We start from the raw sequence: 21,766 nt of genomic DNA, 5'->3' as shown, positions 1-21,766 counted from the left end.
TTCTTTCCTTTTCCTACATGCATGCCTCGCGCTATCTATCTCTTTATCTCTTTCTCCCGCGAACGTCATCCTTTTCCAACACCAATGCGGACGCTATCCTTCTCCCTCGTGCCTGTGATCGCCTCGCGCTATCCTTCTCGCACCGCCTCGCGTATGCTCTCTCTCGCACCGCCTCGAGCTATCCCTCTCTTACACATTGCGGACGCCTCGCGCTATCTCTGTCACACCTACTCGCGGCATCGTACCTTTGCGTTCCCTCTTCCCCGCAGCCCCCGCGTCTACCGTTCCGCCGCGGTCCCCCTCCCCCTCGCGGACCCCGAGCTAACCGTTTTCGCCGCGATCCCCCTCCCCCCTTCACCGCGGCTCCCGCCCCAACCGTTCCGCCGCGGTCCCCCTCCCACTCTTCGCGGACCCCTCCCCCCTCTCCGCGGCCCCCGCGCCTACTGTTCCGCCGCGGTCACCCCCGCGTGACGTCATTCCCACCCTCGTGACATCATAAATCCCCCCGTGACGCCATAACCCCCCGTGATGTCATACCTCCCCCCTCTCGTGACGTCGTACCCCCGTGACGTCATACCCCCCCGCCGGTTTCCCCTCGCCCCTCACCCCCCTCAGAGGACCATGGCTTAGAACTCGCATAGTATCACTACTAATAATTAAAAAATAACGCGATAAGAGGAACTCGAGCGTCCGCTAGATAACGCGCGTCTCGGATACTCGGCGAACGTTTATCGTCGTCGAAAGGGGTACGTTTCTCTAATCGCTCGTCGAGTGTCCTTCTTAGGGGACAAACGAATAATAAAAATAGAAATAACGAAAAAGTAAAACCGCGAGAGGAACTCGAGCGTCCGCTAGATAACGCGCATTCCGAACGCTCGACCGGTGTTCGCTCGTCGTCGAAAGGGGCGCGTTTCTCTAATCGAGGCGGATCGCGACTTTCCCTCGAACGAATCGTCGACGCATTTCCCCCTCCCCCCACCCGCGTGAAATTCGTCGACGATAAAAATAGACATCTTGCAAAACGCGCGAATCAATCGCACCCGGCGTCTCTCGATAGTTTCCCGCGTCTTTCCCCGCTCCGCGCGATGACTAACGCGAGGACGGCTCTTCTCGTTCTAGCGACGACGCTCGTCGCCGCGACGGCCGCCGCGCCCTTCGACTTGGAGAAGATCGAGGCGCTCCGTTTCCTGCGCGCGTACGGTTTTCTGAAGGACGACGAGGGATCGCTGTCGTCCGATAACGCGACGTCTTTGCGTCACGCGCTATCGCTGTTTCAGGAATACTATCAATTGTCGGGAAACGGTGCGTTAGACGCCGTTACGCTTCGCCTTATGCGCAAACCGCGATGCGGTCTCGCGGACATTCCCGATCGCGCGTATAGCCCGATCGCGCGAAAATGGCCGAAAACGCGTCTCACGTGGAATTTTCAGGTGGCTAGCGAGGAAATCTCGCGAACGGTCGAAGCGGCGTTCGCGTTATAGGCAGCGAATTCGTCGCTAACTTTCGCGCGCGACCCGCAACGCCCCGATATACTGATATCGTATTGAACGGGCGCGCACACTTACGCGAATCGCCGGAACATTGGCGTTTGCCCGGCGACCTTCGACGATCTGGGACGAGCCCTAGCTCACGCGTTGTTTTCCTCTGGAGCGACCGACTTTACGTCGGAGATACACGTCGACGATTCGGAACCGTGGCACGTGTATCTAAACAAGAATCCTCCCGACACGCATTACCTGCTGCAAACGCTAACGCACGAGATCGGCCACGCGTTGGGTCTACAGCACAGCATGAGCAATGACTCTATAATGTTTCCGTATATACCCGACATCGAGAATCAATTTCCGGTTAAGCTGAGCATAGAGGACGCTCTCGCTATACAGAATCTGTACGGATCTCACGACGATGGAAACTATCCGACGACGACTCCCGCGACCACCGCGGCGCCCGCGACGACGAGCGTTGCGCCGACCGACCCAGCGTGCGCGGATCTCTGCGCATTGCGGCGCGTGGACGCCGCGCTGATAATGAATCGCCGATTGTACATAGCTAATCGCCGCAACGTGTGGTCGGTCGACGTGACCGAGAGACGCTACAGTAGACTTATGATGCTCACGGATTACGCGACGTTTCTTCCGGCGAATTTTACGCGCCTATCCGCCGCGTATCGAAGACCCTCGGGCGATCTCGCGCTATTCGCGGACGATTCGATCTACCTCGCTAAATATCCCAGCCTTAAGCTAAAATCGGGTTGGCCGAGATATCTCCACGATATCGGACTTCCCCGAAACGTTAAGATCAACGCAGCGATAAATACGCACACGGGAGAAACCTACGCTATCTACGACGATGATAAGGTCGCGGAGATCGACGAGTGTCACATGATAGTCGTTAGACACGCTCCGTTAAAAGATATATTTCCCGGAATTCCGTCCGCGATAATGTCGGCCTTCCGATATATCAACGGTAATCTATATTTCTTCGCCAAACGTTAGTTCTACGCCTTCAATGAATTCACGAATATCGTAACCTCGGCGGGTCTTTTCGATCTACACGCGCTCGACATCGAGTGTCCTACGAATGGACTGCTAAGGCAATTGCGCGATCTCCTCAGTCGCGTCTATCGTCTCGGCGACGCGACCGAGAGAGAGAAAATCGACGAAGGGAACGACTAGACCGACACCGCCATCATTTTTTAAAAATAGAATATAAGAGAGGAAACGCGCGAAAAGGGAAGAAGCGATCTCTACGTGAGTATATAAAGACCGTCCATCCGTTAAGCGCTTCATTATTGACGGAGAACGCCTAAACCAACGAGCGACGATGTACGCGACAATGGGGGGGCAACCGCAGCAGCAACACTCGTTCGACGATCGATCGAGACTAACCGAGCGAGACCGCGAAGATAACGCGGAATACGCTAAAAAAGCTAAAAAGGTCAATGGGTAAAACTATTAAACATTTATTCGAACTAATAATCCACTAGCACCGTTTCTCTCATCGCCCGCGTCTATTTTCAGACGAGATCGCGACGCGGACGTCCCAATCGCGCGACCGCTCAGAATCTTAGGAAGACGCTATCCATTGACCAAAACCGCGTACGAACATCTGGAAGTCGGCGTTAACGTCAGCCGACCCTCTTTTGTGAAAATCGTCCTCGGAGATCGCCACGGCAAGGAGATCTCGCTAATGCCGGATACGTGGAAGGAACTGCTCGATCTACGATCCACGCTTCTGTCGCACTTTCGCTCCGACGAGCGCGACGAGGCGCGTTCTCCGATGCCGATATACATCGTACAATTGACGCTACGATTCGACAAACTCAACATTCTCCGAATACTCCGTCTCGAAACGCCCAAGTTTCGTCTGGCCGTATCGAAGAGCACCGTCGTAACTATATTAAATCTGGAACTTTGCGTCAACCGCATCGTTGCATCTTTAAGCGGTTTAACCGCGCGCGTGGACAACAAGCTGACTCGTTTCCAGTTGAATCCGACCAGTTTGAATAAAATTGGTGCAGTCAATCCTGAGGAATGATAATCGTATACCAGAAATGTGGCATTTTGGTCTCATTTTTCTTTCAGGTTCAGATTCAGTCGCTCACGTACATATGCTCGCACGCACACACGCAAAGCGATTTTGTCCCTCAAGGCGCGTTTGTAGCGCTCATGTAGAATTATTCGCTTGAGTGTACAAATATGCCTTGAGAGACAATGTTGTGTATGTACATGTATATGTATAAGATAATAATGTAAAGTTATGAGAGTATATATCGCGCGGACAACATAAAAAATGAGTTATAGTATATATTGCGGAATAATGGAACAAAAAGTGATAAGAGTATCGCAGAATAGTGCAACAACGAAGAGAAGTGATAAAGTGAAAAGAAATTATTGAATTTATACACTATTAATAGTGTAAGGAAGAGAAGTAATTTCTTTTAATCGATGTCATATCGAGCAAAGTTTGGTTATAGGTTACATTAATAAAACTGAGCAAATACTTACAGTGGAGTGAATCTGTGCATTATTATCAATTATAACATATTTATGATAAATACATTATTGGAAAATGATTATGAATGAATCGAACGAATATTTAGAGATTTTGGCTGGCCATGTTTACGATAACGATAAACTGGTAATTATATGCGCGAAAGTGCATTCATGTATATATAATGTTTATTTGTACTTTATATATAAATGTAATTAACGCACAATTAATATTTTTAGGTTAACTTATGGCTAAAAGCAATGAGTTTATATTAATATAGCAATATAAATCATTAAAACCACAGCATTGAATACACATTTTTATTATTTGGCTTTAGAATAATAAAATGATAAAATCATATCGAAGCACTTCTATAGTGTATACAAACATTTTGCGGATCTGGAATTACTTGCTACTTTCGGTTCTGAAAATGTAAATGTTTATTTATATTTTGTATATAAATGTATTTAATGTGTAACGAATATTTTTAGGTTACTTACAAATGGCTAAACAATGGTGTTGCATATCTTTGTTTATATTGCAAAACAAATCTTGAGAATTCTATCAAAAATATTACATTATATACAGTTGAATTGAAAGCGTCAAAGTTATAGCGTCATAGAGCTTGAAATAGAAATGTTAAACATTAGTCAAAGAAGAGAAATAAGGTAATAATTTTGTTTATAAATTATATAATAAAGGTTATTTATTTTCTTAGATTAAGTTCTCTAGGGACAAGACTTTTTGTCAATCTATTTAACTTCTTTTGATATAATGGTTGAACATATTTTTTAAAACAATGAAAAACGTGGAAATTGATCATTTGGATAGAGCCTTTTGCAATATAATGTTATCAGAGAACATTAGAATATCTGTCATCAACAAAAAGTAATTCAAATTTGAATCAAAATGAGGGGGAAGAATTGATTAATGATACTAAATTGCAGATTTTATTATAGGAACGTATAAAAGTTTATAATAATTTGGCAGCTGCGTTGATTAAAACAGAAGCTTACGGTACAGTTTTAGAAAATGTGAAACATGAAGGTGCCAACTATAAAATGTTAAAGCGCTACTTAGAAAATTGCAAAAATCCTAATCTTCTTTTTATTTACAAAAATCCTTATCTTTAATCTTTTTAAATAAGTTTTATATATTCTTGATTTATATTTTATATGTAGAAAATTCAAATATGTATGCATACATATTATGCATATCATAGGAACAATGCAAATATGTGTGTATATACAATATATTGTACGTATCGTAAGAACAATATTGAGACACAATGGGGAATATGCAAAAGCTTATACAATCTCTTCCTCTCTCTCCACTGAATTCAAAAATTACATCTAGAAATAAAGATATTTACTACAGAATTAATGACCTTAAACGATAAAATTGCAAAATATGTAGAAAAAGACAAGCACCTATATCGCAAAATGTTAGGTGTAGTTGAAGATACTAGAAATCCATCAAAAGATACAAAAGCAGATGATAAAAATAAGTAATTAAGTAAATATAGGTGCTAATAAAAGCAAATGATAAACATAAGTAATTAAGTAAAAATAAATGCTTTTCTTTTTCTGCGTCTTTAGCAATTTTATCTTTTAAAGTCATTAATTCTGTAGTAAATATCTTCATTTCTGGATGCAATTTTTGGATTCAGTGAGGAGAGAGAAACAGAGAGAAATTGCATAAACTTTTACATATTCCCCTTTGTGTCTCAATATTGTTCCTTCGATATGCACAATATATATATATATATATATATATATATATATATATATATATATATATATAATTTTATGTTATAAGGTAAAATAGTTAGCGACTCATGCTGTAGTAATCACGCATCGGACGGTCAGCTGCGGCGCGTTGCGCCGCTCCTGCCTGCCTTCTGTACTCGACGCGTGAATTGCTAACTATTTTTGCTTATAACTCAAAAATTACGCTTCAATTCAAATTTTGGTAAAGGAAAAATCGTTTTAGAATCGTATCAGGAATACGTCATTTTAACGATGGAAGATTGTTCTAAAACACCCTGTATATATATATATATATATATATATATATATATATATATATATATATATATACATAATATACATAATATACATATATACATTTAAATTTTCTATATGTTAAAGTTAAATATAAATCAAGAATATATAAAACTTATTTTAAAAAAGATTAAATATTGTGAATAAAAAGATTAGAATTTTTACAATATTTTTCCTAATACTAAGTAGTGTTTTAACATCTTGTAATTGACATCTCGAAACATGTTTCAAATTTTCTAAAGCTGCATCATAGGCTTTTAACCAATGCAGCTGCCAAATTATTATAAACTTTTATACGATCCTCTAATAAAATCTGCAATTTAGTATCACTAATCAATTTTTTCTCCTCATTTTAATTCAAATTTGAACTATTTTTTGTCGATGACAGATATTCTAATGCTCTCCGATAACATCATATCGCAAAAGGCAGCTCTATCCGAATAAACCATCAATTTCCACGTTTCTTATTGTTTTAAAAAATAAGTTCAACCATTATGTCAAAAAAAGTTAAATAGATTAACAATTAATCTCGTCTCTAGAGAATTTAGTCTAAGAAAATGAATAATCTTTATTATATAATTTATAAACAAAATTATTATCTTATTTCTTTTCTTTGACTAATGCTCAACATATCTATTTCGGGCTCTAATTCTGATGCTTTCAATTCAACTGTCTATGTAATATTTTTGATAAAATTTCCACAAGATTTGTTTTCTTATTTAATATAACATGCAACTCATTGCTTAGCTATTTGTAAATGACTTAAAAATATTAATTACGCATTGATTACATTTATATATAAAATCTAAATAAAGATTCATACATTTCCAAAACTAAACGTTACGAATAATTTCAGATCCACAAAATGTTTGTAGATATTGTAGATTATAGAAGTGCTTCGATATGATTTTATCATTTCATTATTCTTTATGCCAATTAAAAATGTGTATTTAATGCTGTTGTTTTTATGATATTTTTGGTAGAATTCTCACAAGATTTATTTTGCTATTAACATAAAATCATTGCTTAGCCATATTTATGTTAACTTAAAAATATTAATTATGCATTAATTACATTTATGTAAAATTAAATAAACATTATATATGAATGCGCGTTTGCGAGTATAATTATTAACTTATCGTTTTCGAAAACATGGTCAGCGAAAATCTTCCATAAATCATTTTTCAACAATGTATTTATGACAAATATGTTAATTGACAATGCACAGATTTACTCAAATGTAAACATTTGCTCAGTTTTGCTAATATAATCAACTTTGCTTAATATAACATTGATTAGAAGAGATCACTTCCCTTCCTTGCACTATTCCGCGATTTTCTTAGTGACTTTATTAACCACTTTATTACTTTTCTTCTTGTGTTGCACTATTCCGCAATATATAAACATATTTAATAAATCAATAAATGCAAATAATATTTGATCTTTTTTGGTTATATCATTTATTAGAATACATTTTAAGAGGAATTCTATACTGTTAAAATGTATACTTTTATTCAATAGAATGGACTTGTGTCATATCCATATGAAATGTATGAATAAGGAACAAGTCCATCTTCGTAATAAAAACAATTTCTTTTCTATTGCTTTCTATATTTTGATATTTATTCAGTTATATTATTATTATGGATTATACGGTTTGTATACAGTTTAATTTCTGTATTAAAATTATCTATAAAAATAAGATAGATAAGTGCTTGATACTTAAGATTATTTATAATCTTGTATTCAATATTTATATACAATATAGTATAAGCTTTGTAAATATATACTGTTTATATAATTTCTTAAAAAAAAAAGTTCCTTTCTATTGAATAAATTTAAAAAAATCGCATACACATAAATACTGTATAATGCAGTATTTTATATTTTGCAGGAAAAATGTCAAATTTTTTAAATTTTTACAAAAAGCAATGAGATCCCACAAAAAACCTCACACAGGTAAAAAAAATACGTCAAGTATATAAAACATCCCGACTTGTACGTAAAAAAAGTTTAATATTTACCCTTAAAAAATAACTTAAAAAAAAATTTTTCCTTGAAAAATAATTTTCATAAAAAATAAAAAACTAAAAAATGATTTTCCTCTAAAAAATAATTCTAAAAGATAAAAACCTTTAAAAAATCATAAATCAAAACTAAATATGATATCAAGTTAACTAGTCAAGTACATAGAAACAGTTCAGTTTTTAATTTGAAATAATATTTGTTTGATAAAATCAGTCTTGCGTTTATAGAAATATTATATAGATTTCCTCGAGAAAATTAAAATGCACTTTATTTTTATAGAATTACTGTTATTATGTCCCTCCCCCCAAATAAGTATTATATATAATATATTGTATAAAATAGCACAATTATATTGCGGATTTTGTTCCAAATGGTGCATCATAAAACTACTTAAGGCTCCTGAGTAGTCGCCGCGGCCATATTGGAATGATGACGTCAGAAGTAAGAAATGACACGCTGAGAATTCTTGCGTGCCATTTTTAAATAAAAAGATATTTTAAAGAAACAAGACTACAGATCGCTTTAGTATACTCGTAAAATTGTCCGAAAACTAAGCTTTTCCTTTGACAATTAATAAATAACTGTAAAATGAGTGTCAAAGTAAGCCTAGTCATACGGGAAAACATGTAGTTTGACAGTTGTCGAAAAAAGTGGAAAATGTTCTTTTTACATAATACTTAACTTGCTAAGCTTAGTTTTCGGACAATTTTATAAGTTTCACAAATACGTTGCACATCATAGCATTAGCATAAAGTGAATAATTACGAAATGGCACACAAGAATAATTTGGACTGCCAAAACGTCACTTTTCACGCCTCATAGTTCATTGATTTGCAACGTTAGGCGCTGCATAAAAATTCTGACATATGGGTAACACGCTGGTAACTTGTAGCTAACATGTAACATATATATAGTATATATCTTTTATGTATCTATTATATAGTGTAGTACTCTATTAGAAAAATACTTGAGCAAAGGAAGGGCGCAATGCTCAGCCATTTCCAAAAAAATTTGATTTAAATAATATGGCTTTTCTTATATACAGCTCCGTTAGATCGATTATCGAGAAGGCGGCGTAGCTCGGGCATTAAAGCGGGTGACTATCATGCATCAGACCCGGGTTCAATTCTTGTCCCTGGCACTTTTTTTCTCATTCTTTTTTATACAATCTAGCAACGAATATTTATTCATGTAAAGTAAAGTTAATTAAATTAAATTTTTTTTTAATTTGCACTTTCCGAAAGCAATTTTCTTTTAATTTATTCACAAAACTGGGCATAATTTTTGTTAAACTTACTATCTTATTATTTTATACATTCTATATAAAATGAAGTAAATAAAACGCCACTATTTGAACATAGTTATAATTTAATATAAAATTACAACAAGTAATTACAACAATCATCCGAATAGTTGTAACGGATCGGTAGAGAATGTTGATGTTAGTGATAACAAGGATGAATAAATTTTGACACATTTGTTTGTAATTTTGTATTAAATTATAACTATATTCAAATAATGGCGTTTTATTTGCTTCATTTTATATCGAGTAGAATAAATAAAATAATAAGGTTGTAAGTTTAACAAAAATTATGCCCAGTTTCGTGAATAAATTAAAAGAAAATTGCCTTCCAAAAGTGCAAATTAAAAAAAAATTAGTTAAATCAATTTTATTTTACATGAATAATATTCGTTGTTAGATTGTATGAAAAAGGAATGAGAAAAGGAGTGGCAAGGACAAGAATTGAACCCGGGTTGGATGCGTGATAGCCACGCGCTTAATGCCCGAGCTACACCGCCTTTTCGCTAATTGATATAACGGAGCCAGATATAAGGAAAGCCATTGTTTAAATCATTTTCTTGGAAATGGCTGAGCATCGCGCTCTATCCCTTTGCTCAAGTATTCTTCTAATAGAGGACTACACTATAAAAGCCTTTTTTAATTCGGTGATCCCAAAGTTGCGTCCTCCCCTGCTAGTCGCAGGAACGTGCGCATCATAAATATAATAGCACAATACTCTAGTAGTAAAGGTTCTCATTAAAATTTTCTATTCAATATTTTATTTTGTATTAATAACAAAAATAATTATTATTCTATTATTAATTACGTATATGTACGTTCTATAACAATTTAAAATATTTATGTTTTATGGTTATCAAAGTATTGTGCTATCACATTTGTGATACGCACGTTTTTGAGACTAAGTAATGCGCTTCTTAGTTACGATTTACGATGCGGTGATGCGTTGCTAAGGAGCGAGGGATAAGAGGGGAGCAGCGAGTAGTAGGCGTGAGCTAAAAAATCCAGCCGAAAGTTACAAATAAATCCCAGTTCACTTATATAATAAGTCGTTGGATAAGGTTCTTATTCCTACCGCAGCATCTTTATTCCTATGTCGCCACCGTCAACTCGGAGTTTCACGGCGATTACTCAGGAGACTTAACTTTTAATGCAATAACGTCGATCACATCGATCATCAATTTCGAGTTTAAAAGTGCCCCGTGCCAAACTGATCGAGTTGTTTTGAAATTAATCATAAGCTTTACCAGATAGGCCTGTAACGAAAAAGTTTAAAATTAAAGTGACATTCAAATGCTTGGCATGCCCGATCTGAAATAAAAATTTCCAAAAGATTATGAGAAATCATTATCAATATGTTAATTATCAGAAATCATTATCAATATGTTAATTATCAGAAATCATTATCAATATATTAATAAAAATAAATGACTTATAATGCGACTCGGGCACGCCAAGTTTTTTTATGTTACTTTAATTTTAAACTTTTTCGTTACAGGCCTATCTGGTAAAGCTTATGATTAATTTCAAAACAACTCGATCAGTTTGGCATGAGGCACTTTTAAACTCGAAATTGATGATTGATGTGATCAACGTTATTGCATTAAAAGTTAAGTAGTTTTATGATGCACCATTTGGAACAAAATCCGCAATATAATTGTGCTATTTTATATATTATATATAATACTTATTTGAGGAGAGGGACATAATAACAGTAACATTAATATTGTAGAGGGCTAATAGGAGCCGTGCGCAAGATAGAGGACGCAAAATAAATCTAAAGATTAAAATTAGTAATTCAATATATAAACGTTTCGGTCCATCTTCTGGCCATCTTCAGTATAGATATAAGAATGTCAAAAGTTGTCCATGACTGAAAATTAATAATGATAAACGATGTGACAATTATTACAAGAAAGTGGATAAAAACAATATAAGAAATCCAGATAAAAGACGTACGTCACATATAAAAGAAAAGGTCAAGAGTCGTCAAATTCGGAGTTTAACCTTAGGTTTATCATGCGCTCCACATCCTCAAGTGAAACTTCCTAACGGTTCCAACCATTAGAAAAGATGCAACAACATAAGATGCATTTGGAAAATTATTATGTGCTGTTATGTGAAAAATAAACTTTAAATGAAGGAGGCACTCACCATGAGGACGCGAAAGCACAGAACGAGACAAAATAACCGTACATGTCGATTGCTAAAACACGACTAACTGTAGACAACTGTGTTCAAGATAAAAAACAGAATTAATAACAAAAATAAAGTCTAACATTCAAACCGATTCTCCAATATTGGTAAATAAGCTTGATCAAGGTTGTCTGTGTCACTCTGTAAATTTAAACTATTTGACTGCCTCTTTATATGTATCATTTCTAATAACAATCGTCTAATCAAAATCGGCTCCTCATCCAAGATCTCAATATAACAGTAATTCTATAAAAATAAAGTGCATTTTAATTTTCTCGAGAAAATCTATAATATTTCTATAAACGCAAGACTGATTTTATCAAACAAATATTATTTCAAATTAAAAACTGAACTGTTCTATTTAGTTGACTAGTTAACTTGATATCATATTTAGTTTTGATTTTTGATTTTTTAAAGGTTTTTATCTTTTAGAGTTATTTTTTAGAGGAAAATCATTTTTCAGTTTTTTATTTTTTATGAAAATTATTTTTCAAGGAAAAGTTTTTTTAAAAGTTATTTTTTAAGGGTAAATATTAAACTTTTTTTATGTACAAGTTGGGATTTTTTTATATACTTGGCGTATTTTTTTTTACCTTTGTGAGGTTTTTTTGTGAGATTTAAATTATATATTTAAAGTGATCATAGTAATAAAAAATTTCTACATCGTTATCAATGTGCTAATCATGATAAAATTTATGTACTTACAAAGTGTCTCACAGCTTCAGCTGATATTTTCAGTAGTGCATCAAACTCTTTTATAACTTCAATTGTTATTAATGGTAAAAATGGCGCTATGACATCATCATTAATTGTTTCAGGACTTAACGCGCGGTGTTTAATGGCCGTTTATATTTTTAATAATCTTTGCTGTAAATATTTTAATGTAATATTTGCTACTGCTTGCATACGCAACATTTGTTGTATACTATCTGCAATATGATAAAAAAAATTATATACACAAAATGATAACTTATGAGTTGAGTACAAATAATATGCCAAAATGATTTACCTTTTATATTAGAGATATCATCTAAGTTTTGAATCGGTGAAACGTTCCCTATAAAATTAAAGTTTGTAGTTTTACAGTTAATGTTTTACACTTAATGGGGATTTTAATATTGTAATTTATATACCTTGTAATATTATGGGTACATTGTACAGATTGGAATATTCATTTTCCTTATCTCCCATATCTGTTATTACCAATACATTTTCTTCTTCTGGAAATGTATAAATTACCATGTATAATATTACTATAATCATGCAATAATAATTATCATATTTTACATATTTTTATCATAAAGAAATACCATTTTGAAGTAATTATTTTGTTGTGTCTGTTGTCATTATTAATATTTAAGATCTTGTTTTGTTGTTCTTTGTTAATAAAATACAAGTTTGGAGGATATGATGGTAGTTGCTGAACATATTAGTGGTTGCCTGAACAGCAGTTTTAATTTGTTTTTCTGTAAATAGAACCCAACATTTTTATTCCAATATTACATTTTTTTGTTTAAATATATTACATTGCAAGGATTCATAAACAATAATAATACAAAATAGTTATATGAAAATTATGCTATAATATAAAGGAAATATGCATTCGCTTTGCACATTTTCATGTTGATAGCATCAATCTATCTTTAATACTCATTACATGATAAAGATAGAATAATGCTTTCAGTACGAAAGTGTCCAAAATAGACGCAATTATAGTAAAATGTGGGTCAACGGTACTTTATTTTTCATATATTTTCGAGGTTGAGATTGATGATCATATTCTTCTTCATCGCTGAAACGACTATACAAAATACGTTGCCTTTTTCCTCGGCCCAGTCGTTCTTCGTCGGTTGTGCTATAATTGGAATCTGCTGCATTCTTTCGAGCTGATTCAAGAGATGTAGTAAAGAAAAAAAATAACATTTAGATTTTTCATTCACTGACTAGCATAATAGTTTTAATATTTACTGATAATTAAATCTGTATTTTACATTATATACTTTGCATGTACATATATTTGTATATTATGATAGTAATTCATTATTTAACTAAGCGGTAAAAACATAAAAAATGATTTTATTTTTTCTATATGTTACTTTATGTTTTATGTTATAAACTTGACGATTATATATTAATGCAAATATTTACTACAATATTTTACGATATCCACTTCATAACTATTCCATATAGAATCGGGACTTTCATAGTTTATTATTAATGTTACACTGTTTGCCGTTCGAGGTGGTCACCAACATTGCTGAATATCCTCCTTATCTTTAAAAAGCCATGCTGTTGGAATTTCAAAATATGTAGAATCTGATAAAAATTTAACTACTACATATTTCTTATTTTCACAACTTATTTTATGGAAAATATGGGAAATGTATAACGTTTCAAAAACTGAAAACAGAAATTAGTTCGTAATAACATCAATATTATAATTTTAAAAACAAAAAGAAGTTGGACATAATATCATTTTTAATGAAAACAAAATTTAAATTGTTGTAAGATTAATTTTCTTGTCAAATTTGTTCTAACATTGATACATATTGTATAATACTTTTGTTACTTTTGATATAAAATTTAGGTATATTGATTCTTCGTGTTTACAAATTACAGATTTATAAAAAAGGCATTCGAAAAAGAAAATTGTCAAACAGAATGTAGATTAAACAATCTTCCAAATCTTTTTTTTTCACGTTATTTGTTTAACTCGTATAAAATGAAATATGAATCTTTGTTACAGTAAAATACTATATACTCACCTTTGAAATATTTCTAGCCATGAACTAAAAATCCATCAAAATTTGTATTTGCAATATTTCATATAAAGACAAAAGAATCGTACGTTTGTTGCATATGATGCATATAAATTTAATCATATAAAACATACGCATATAAAAATTTAAAAAATTAAAATATATTCAACCGAAAAGTTATAACATCTAATTATTAGTGGCTTGCAATGGTATTGTAATATAAGAACCAATTTCATTAAAACATTTAATTTTGAAACGTCTTTTTTACTTGTGTTACTGAAATTTTAATTATTTCTGTAGTAATAGTATTTGATATTAAAAATATTCCAAGTCTTTCTGAAGAGCAAGGTATATGAAAGAAAGCCTTTGGATTTAAAAAACGTTTTGCACGAATATAACAAACACAGTCTTTTTCAAATATATCCAAGATAAATATTACAGATTTATCACAAAGTATAGCACAGTTATCAGCTTCATTGGCTGCAATTTTAAAATTTTTGAATTGGACATGAGAAATGACGTTATTTTTCTTATAAAAAACAATTTGATATTGTTGCATTTTACATGATTGAATGAGAAGCTGTAATTCTTCAAAAGTACGATTAGAAAACTCTTCTAAAGGCTCTCAATTGATGTAATTTTTGTTAAATTTTTTGCATATAATTTTCAAATTTAAAGCAACTAAAGTTATTTAAAGAATCAAAATTTTGTACATCATTGGAAAGATGAGATTTAGAAGATTGTGAATGTTATGCGACATATACCCGTCGCCATAAATATTTCCATAATTTGAAACAAAGTGCAATAACAACAAATTCGCATAAGCGTTGAATGGCACATATAGTTCTTGATTAGTTAATATGCTAATCCCAACACTAAGAGAAAGAAAATGATTGTAGCAATTTGTAGGCAATACTAATTTCATAACAACCATTCCGGTATAAAGCAGAAATTAGCGAAATTTTGTAGCTTTCCATCTATCAATATCATTTAAACCTCTAGGTTTTCTTGCAAATTCTACTGGAATAAAGGGTTCCAATGCAATTAAATAACACGAAATTGAATTTACAGCCTCTGAAGATAATCTAATATTTCTATTTCCTCTGACCCATAGTTGCAGCAATCGCTTGACAACATCTAAGCAAACAAGATGCATATAATCTAATGGAATTTGGGATATCATTTCATTCGCGAGTTTTGCTAATATGGAATCATTTATGTGATGTTCAATATGTGTACGATTTTTAAATTTTTAAATCATTTGTATGTAACATGTTGTGAATTTCTAGAAAAACTACTCTATTACGTACAAAATCACCTTCCTGACTACATTTAGAGCAAGAGAAATATCCTGTATGACTTTTTGTGTTAGTAATAAATGATTTCGCCGGGGCATCACATAATATTGCATTAAAAGTTACTGTATAATTTTTATTAGAAACAATGATGTCTGTTTGAGAAAGAAGAATAAAATCATTAACAAAGTCGAACAAAAAATCGTTAGCGTTATTAGGTTTGCATATGCCATGATAAATACCAATTATAAAAGGTGATGTATACGTATCTACATCTTCAATAGATGCCATTATAGGCCAAAATTGGTTACCTGAACTTTTGGAAATTTGTAAATCATCAATATTAATATTTAATTTTATTTTGTTCCCAGTAATAAATCCAGAATATATTTGTATGGATCGCTTTAAAGGAGAAAAAATACCAAAATGTATGTAGCGACTATTACCCAGAGATTTAATATTTACAGATGCATTTCATGGCGTTTGAAGTAACACTCTCACGTCTTTAGGCAAATCTACATGACCATGTTTCCTTAAAATAGTAAGTAATTCGTTAACAGTATTCTGCAATATTTCGTTCAATAATTAATTTTTGTAAATCTTTTTGTAAACTCGTTTTATGGCTACAATCAGAAATATTACTTATATGAGAAATATAATCTTGTACTTCAACGTTATGTTCCTCATTATTGTCTTTATCAGATTGTGATTTTACACTTGATTCACTCATTTCATTAAGATCTTGAGACAAAATATTAGTTTCATTAGTTTTATTAAATGTATCATCGACATTTGTTAAATTATTGTTACTACTATTTCCTGCTTCTATTGTATCAGATGCTATATTCGAATTGATTGAATATACTTGTTTTGAATGTTTATAATAAATCAATTCACGATTATTTGATTCTTTCGCCTTTTTTATAAATATTGAAATTTTTTTGGCATGATGGCGATCTGCGCTTTAAAATGCTTTCTGAACAAATAATATATTATTACTATTTATTATTTATTATTATTATTATTTATTATTATTTATTATTAGTATTGATTATTATAATTATTTATTATTATTATTATTTCTTATTTATTTATTGTTTATAAACATTATCGTGTACAATAGCTTTAATAAACTTAAAGCATAAAAAATTTATCAATCATAGTTGAATGTGGAAAGAATAATCGAATATGATTGGTTATGCCCGGGAAAAAAAGCCCATATATAAATATACATAAAATATGCCCATATACAAATATATATAATCATATATAATTTATATATATAATCATATATATTTGTATATGGACATATTTCATATATATTTATATATTTCATATATATTTATATATGGGTTTTTTTCCCGGGTGCTTTTTTTGATTGCTTATGCTTAAAGCTTATTATATCTATTGTAAACGACGCATAATACTTATATAACTTATATATAGGTATAACTATACAGGGTGTCCGATAACTTTTGACACATTAGAAATTTATAGATTGGCTCAAACTGAAAAGACAAATCCTGTACTATTTTTTTGTATAACGTTTAATAAAGAAGTTATTATTGAGTAAAGTCTGGCCAATTATCGCCGATCTTTAGCCGAGCGCATGTCGGTGAGCCGCGCACTGGTAGTGTGCGTGAACGCTTAGCTGTACAGTAGTGCACTATCAGGCGCGCGGTTCACTGACATGCGCCCGGCTAGAGGTCGGCGATGATTGACCAGACTTCACTCAATAATAACTTCTGTATTAAGCATTATACAAAAAAATGGTACAGGACTTTTAATGGTACCGACTTTTATAATGGTACACGACTTTACATAGATATCTGTTTGTGTCGCATAAATATTTTGAATACAAATCTATAATATTGCTCATATATTATCTCTTTTGATTTTATCATAGTATATATATATATATATATATATATATATATATATATATATATGTATGTATGTATGTACCGTATGTATGTATGTATGTACCGTGTGTATGTATGTATGTACCGTGTGTATGTACCGTATGTATGTATGTATGTACCGTATGTATGTACCGTATATATGTATGTACCGTATGTATGTATCGTGTGTATGTACCGTATGTATGTATGTATGTACCGTATGTATGTTTGTACCCAGATAGCAAAATGATAGCAGCATGCGCGCAGATTGGCAACAAATTTAATCAGAATTCCATACCAAAACCATAGCCATCTGTGACCACATTAAGCTCAGGTTTTGTCGACAGAGCCTGCTGACAGGCAATGTGAGCAGATTGGCAGCAGAAATCACGCAGAGCCTGCGCGCAATCTGACGGCAGATTGACAGCAGAAATCAAGCAATTTCTAGACATTTATATAAAATGGTACATTTAAATAAATTTAAACATTTAGAGGGTCTTGAGTCTAAGTAGCAAAATGACAGTAAATTTTGGTCACAAAATAACCAATTAGAATTAATCCTAAAGTTAGGTCTCATCAGATTCACAAATGACGTCAATAGTTGATATGTCACATTCACGGGATGTCATTTTCTGACGTTTGTATTAATAACATAAATTTATAATATTAATAATATGTATTAATGTAATATATATATGAAAATTTGAATAATTAATTTATGAAATTAAATCAAAAATAAAATATTTTATTTATATGGAAGTTAATTTCTATTTTACCATATATCTTAAATAGATATAATAACGAACGATTTTCACTTATTAGGATAATTTCTTTCCAAATAAGTGAAAATCGGATATTTATCTGTCTGATTTTCTAAAAATCAGTTCAATATCTGAATTCCCGGTACGGGAGTCGTATCAGAACTTAATTTGATAGAAATAATTACGATGTTATTAGCCGCATTTTGCAGGCATTATATACGCTCGTGACAAGGACTTGGATATGGATATAGAAAGTGAATAGTGCGCCGCATAGCTGTAAGCGAATAAACTATACTATTTCAATAAGTTATATGAATGCTAAAAGCTGCAGATTCTGTTTGATTTCTACCGATTTGCCATCAGATTGCGCGCGCGCAGATCTTGAACGATTTCTGCCGACAATCTGATGTCAAGTCATGTTAGCAGATTCTGCTCGATTTCTGCTACCAATCTGCCGTCAGATTGCGCGCGCGCACACAGATCGCGCTCGATTTCTGCTATCAATTTGACATCAAATTGCGTTGTGCAAATCCTGCTCGGTTTCTGCTGGCTATCTGCTATAATAATTCTATGCAAATCCTGCTCGGTTTCTGCTACTGATCTGCTGTCAAATTATATCAGCAGGTTTTGTAACATTTCTGCTGACATTCTGCTATCATTATCTGATATAACAGACTTTGTATACAATCTGGAATCTTTCTGCTAACAAAAATTTGTAGCAGACGTTTGGCAAAATCTGTTCGAACAGACTTGGCTATCTGGGTTACTAGTTGTGATTGTGCAATATAAGCTTTAATTAGGTTGTCGATGAAAAAATTATTTTTGAAGAATTAATTGAGATTTCGGATTTTAATCCTTCTTATATAATTCTAGTATTGAGTAAAAATGTGTAATAATTTGATTATTAATAGTCTTAAAATAGTTTTTTTTGTTAATTATATTATAATGCATATCAACAAAACGGCAAATATGTGAAGATTCTTATATAAAATCTTACCAATAAAACAGTAAATCGATTTAGCAAACTGTAGTAAACAAATACATTTACCTATATAAAATAACGCGAAATGAAGTATATTTTTTACACATGAACATAAAGAACAGAATAGTTTAATGTAGACATTCGTATATAAATAAGATCTGTAACATAATGTTAAAATAAGAAAACGAGAAACAGTAAATTGTTATGTTTTGAATCCTGTTTAATAGATTATATGTATATGGAAGTAATAAGCCTAAGCTAGAGACAAGAAAAAAATGTAAAAAGCAAAAGTATTTTATCCTTAATATCATGATCTACATATAACGTTGTGCTTTACTTTGCGTAACACACTTAATTCTTAATATGCTTAATATTTATCACTCTTAGTACATGTATGAACAACAAGGAAAGGTTTATGCTGCAATAAGTCTAAAGAAACCACATAATATTACATAAGATTCTGATAGCGGAGACAATAATAATAAATCCTCGCTTAAAAAAATCTCGTATGTTGTAAATGGATTTATCGATTTTTATCGATAACTGAACGATTGCTTTTGTGAACTGCGGCCGATTTATACAAATCATTGCTTGCCACGCGGTTGCGAGTATCCTAGAAAGCGCGCTCTGTTCTACCATCGGAATATCGCGCTACTTAAATTACACATACAGCTAATATATGACAATACTATATACAAAAAATGATATCTTTAGACAGTATATATGTATCCAGAAAAAGAAGACTTATATTAAATATTTAAAAATACTGAAGTGGAGTATATATACGCGTATCTATACATGTATGTATTTTAAAAGTAATACTATAATATAGTATTACTTGTACTGATAATTCTTACTTGTATTTTGTACAATGCCTATTATTTCAATTTTGTCGTCTTTATTTATATCCATAACAACATAATTTTCTTTCGAGATTTATAATATGGATCTATAATTTATACATTCCATTAGTCAATGATCTGCAATCGATTATTTTATTTAATTTGGTATTATATATGGCAGCAAAGTTAGTTTTAATGTATGCTTCTTAAAACTATGAAATAAGTATTATTACGTCCAGACTCGGAGAAGGATGAGTCAATGGAAGGACGCAACAACTATCTTTTATTATCCCAAAGTTTAAACGTCTCGTGGCGTTTGGAATCGGGTCGAACGAACTGACAGGTCTGAAAAGCAGGTAAACGACTGAGTCGCTATTACGCTGGTTATTCAGACGTTCGTTCGGTGGTCCCTTTTCGGTAAGAAAATTTAATCTCTTTTACGCGGGATGGGACCAAGTGCGATCTTTCGATTAGGAATGAGTGGGGGTTTTAATAACGAGTAATTTTTTTATTTAAATTAACAAGGTATGAATTTATTCATATGTTAAAGTAAATGATAGATGTACATGATTATATAAAAATAAAAAAAAAAATATTGTTGATTCTAATTTCTCGCTGAATGCACGTATATGTGTGTGTATGTGTGAGTTTTATTTCGCGGGTGTTACATTAATACGGAGGGCATCAGTCAGAATGCAAGGGAAAGATTCTATCGTTTAATTTAGGTTCTGACTGGTTGATACAATATATAAATATATTTGATTAAAGGATAAAAAAAAGAAAATCAAGATCAATATGTATAAGTAAATAATGGTATGGTATATGTTAATAACGGTTATAAGTATAAAATTAGTCGCTCGCATATGTGTTAGATTAATATCAGGAGTTAAAACTTTCTAAGACTTATCGCCGGAATGGATTGATGATTTAAAAGAATGAGACATTCTTCGTTTGAGTTTTGATTTAAATAAGAAAGAAGACAAAAAGAAGGAAAAGAAAAAGTATTCAATTAAACTTATTTTTTTAAATAATAATTTAGAGATGGAGGGATGGCAAATTTGTACGGTGTTTCGCTCTGTGTCTCATGTCGGCAGCCTGATGTTCGATTCGTGGTTGACCTGGAGATGATGTCAAGTAAGGACACTGGTGGCACAAGTGCCTAACTTGCGAATTACGGTGCAAAAGCATAGAGTAAGACTGCGTGAAGTTGAAGACCGGAGAAAATGCGCGTGATGTGTTTGCGAGTTTTCTTTTTATAATCTTTTTTTGGGGGCGTATTCTAATTCTAAGAGTGGGAATCTTCCAAAACTTTGACGAATTGAATTTGCGCAGAAGTGGGGATTTTTCGATCTTAGCAAATTAAAAATGTGCCAGTATCTTCGTTAGGCGGGGTGTTTCTCCTACTTTTACTCGTGGTGATCGTCCATTGGTGAGTTCGATATTCGTTCGAAGATTCCTTGCACGTGTTCAGATTAGAAAAAGGTTCTATTTTCCTATGATAATTTTTATTGTTATTGGTGCAGCTGTGTTTATTGAATATTTGTTGGAAAATTTTTATTATTATAGATGCAGCTATGTTTTGTTGAGTATTTCGTTAGAAAATTTTATATTGTTATTGATGTAGCTGTATTTGTTGAGTATTGCAT

General features: G+C 32.8%; 2 protein-coding genes and 2 pseudogenes across 2 annotated transcripts in view; 2 read left to right on the top strand and 2 right to left on the bottom strand.

The window, feature by feature from the left end:
• Positions 1-1,085: 1,085 nt before the first annotated feature.
• LOC138943098 (stromelysin-1-like) lies at positions 1,086-2,675 on the top strand. The gene is made up of 3 exons (XM_070313615.1): positions 1,086-1,430; positions 1,671-2,390; positions 2,496-2,675. Exons 1-3 carry the CDS (start codon positions 1,086-1,088, stop codon positions 2,673-2,675), a joined length of 1,245 nt encoding a protein of 414 aa, XP_070169716.1.
• A 7,836-nt stretch (positions 2,676-10,511) lies between these two features.
• LOC138943097 (uncharacterized) lies at positions 10,512-14,366 on the bottom strand (annotated as a pseudogene).
• Positions 14,367-14,525: 159 nt separating this feature from the next.
• LOC138943096 (uncharacterized) lies at positions 14,526-17,987 on the bottom strand (annotated as a pseudogene).
• A 64-nt stretch (positions 17,988-18,051) lies between these two features.
• LOC138943095 (protein I'm not dead yet-like) overlaps positions 18,052-21,766 on the top strand; it is a 17,218-nt gene continuing 13,503 nt past the window's right edge. The window contains exon 1 of the mRNA XM_070313613.1: positions 18,052-18,057. Within this exon, the coding sequence (XP_070169714.1) occupies positions 18,052-18,057 (6 nt within the window). The remainder of the gene's footprint in view (positions 18,058-21,766) is intronic.

This window comes from Polyergus mexicanus, unplaced genomic scaffold (genome assembly GCF_030449975.1).
Source record: "Polyergus mexicanus isolate NDT 795.1 unplaced genomic scaffold, iyPolMexi1.0 SCAF_25, whole genome shotgun sequence".
Taxonomy (NCBI): Eukaryota; Metazoa; Arthropoda; class Insecta; order Hymenoptera; family Formicidae; genus Polyergus; species Polyergus mexicanus.
Note: the sequence above shows the minus strand (reverse complement) of the source record. Positions and strands in the feature narration are given on the sequence as shown.

Coding starts and splice junctions, on each gene's coding strand:
- LOC138943098 (XM_070313615.1), top strand. CDS start 1,086: ATGACTAACGCGAGGACGGCTCTTCTCGTTCTAGCGACGACGCTCGTC. Junction 1,431..1,670: donor GTCTCACGTGGAATTTTCAG/GTGGCTAGCGAG, acceptor TTTACGTCGGAG/ATACACGTCGACGATTCGGA. Junction 2,391..2,495: donor ACGAGTGTCACATGATAGTC/GTTAGACACGCT, acceptor GCCAAACGTTAG/TTCTACGCCTTCAATGAATT.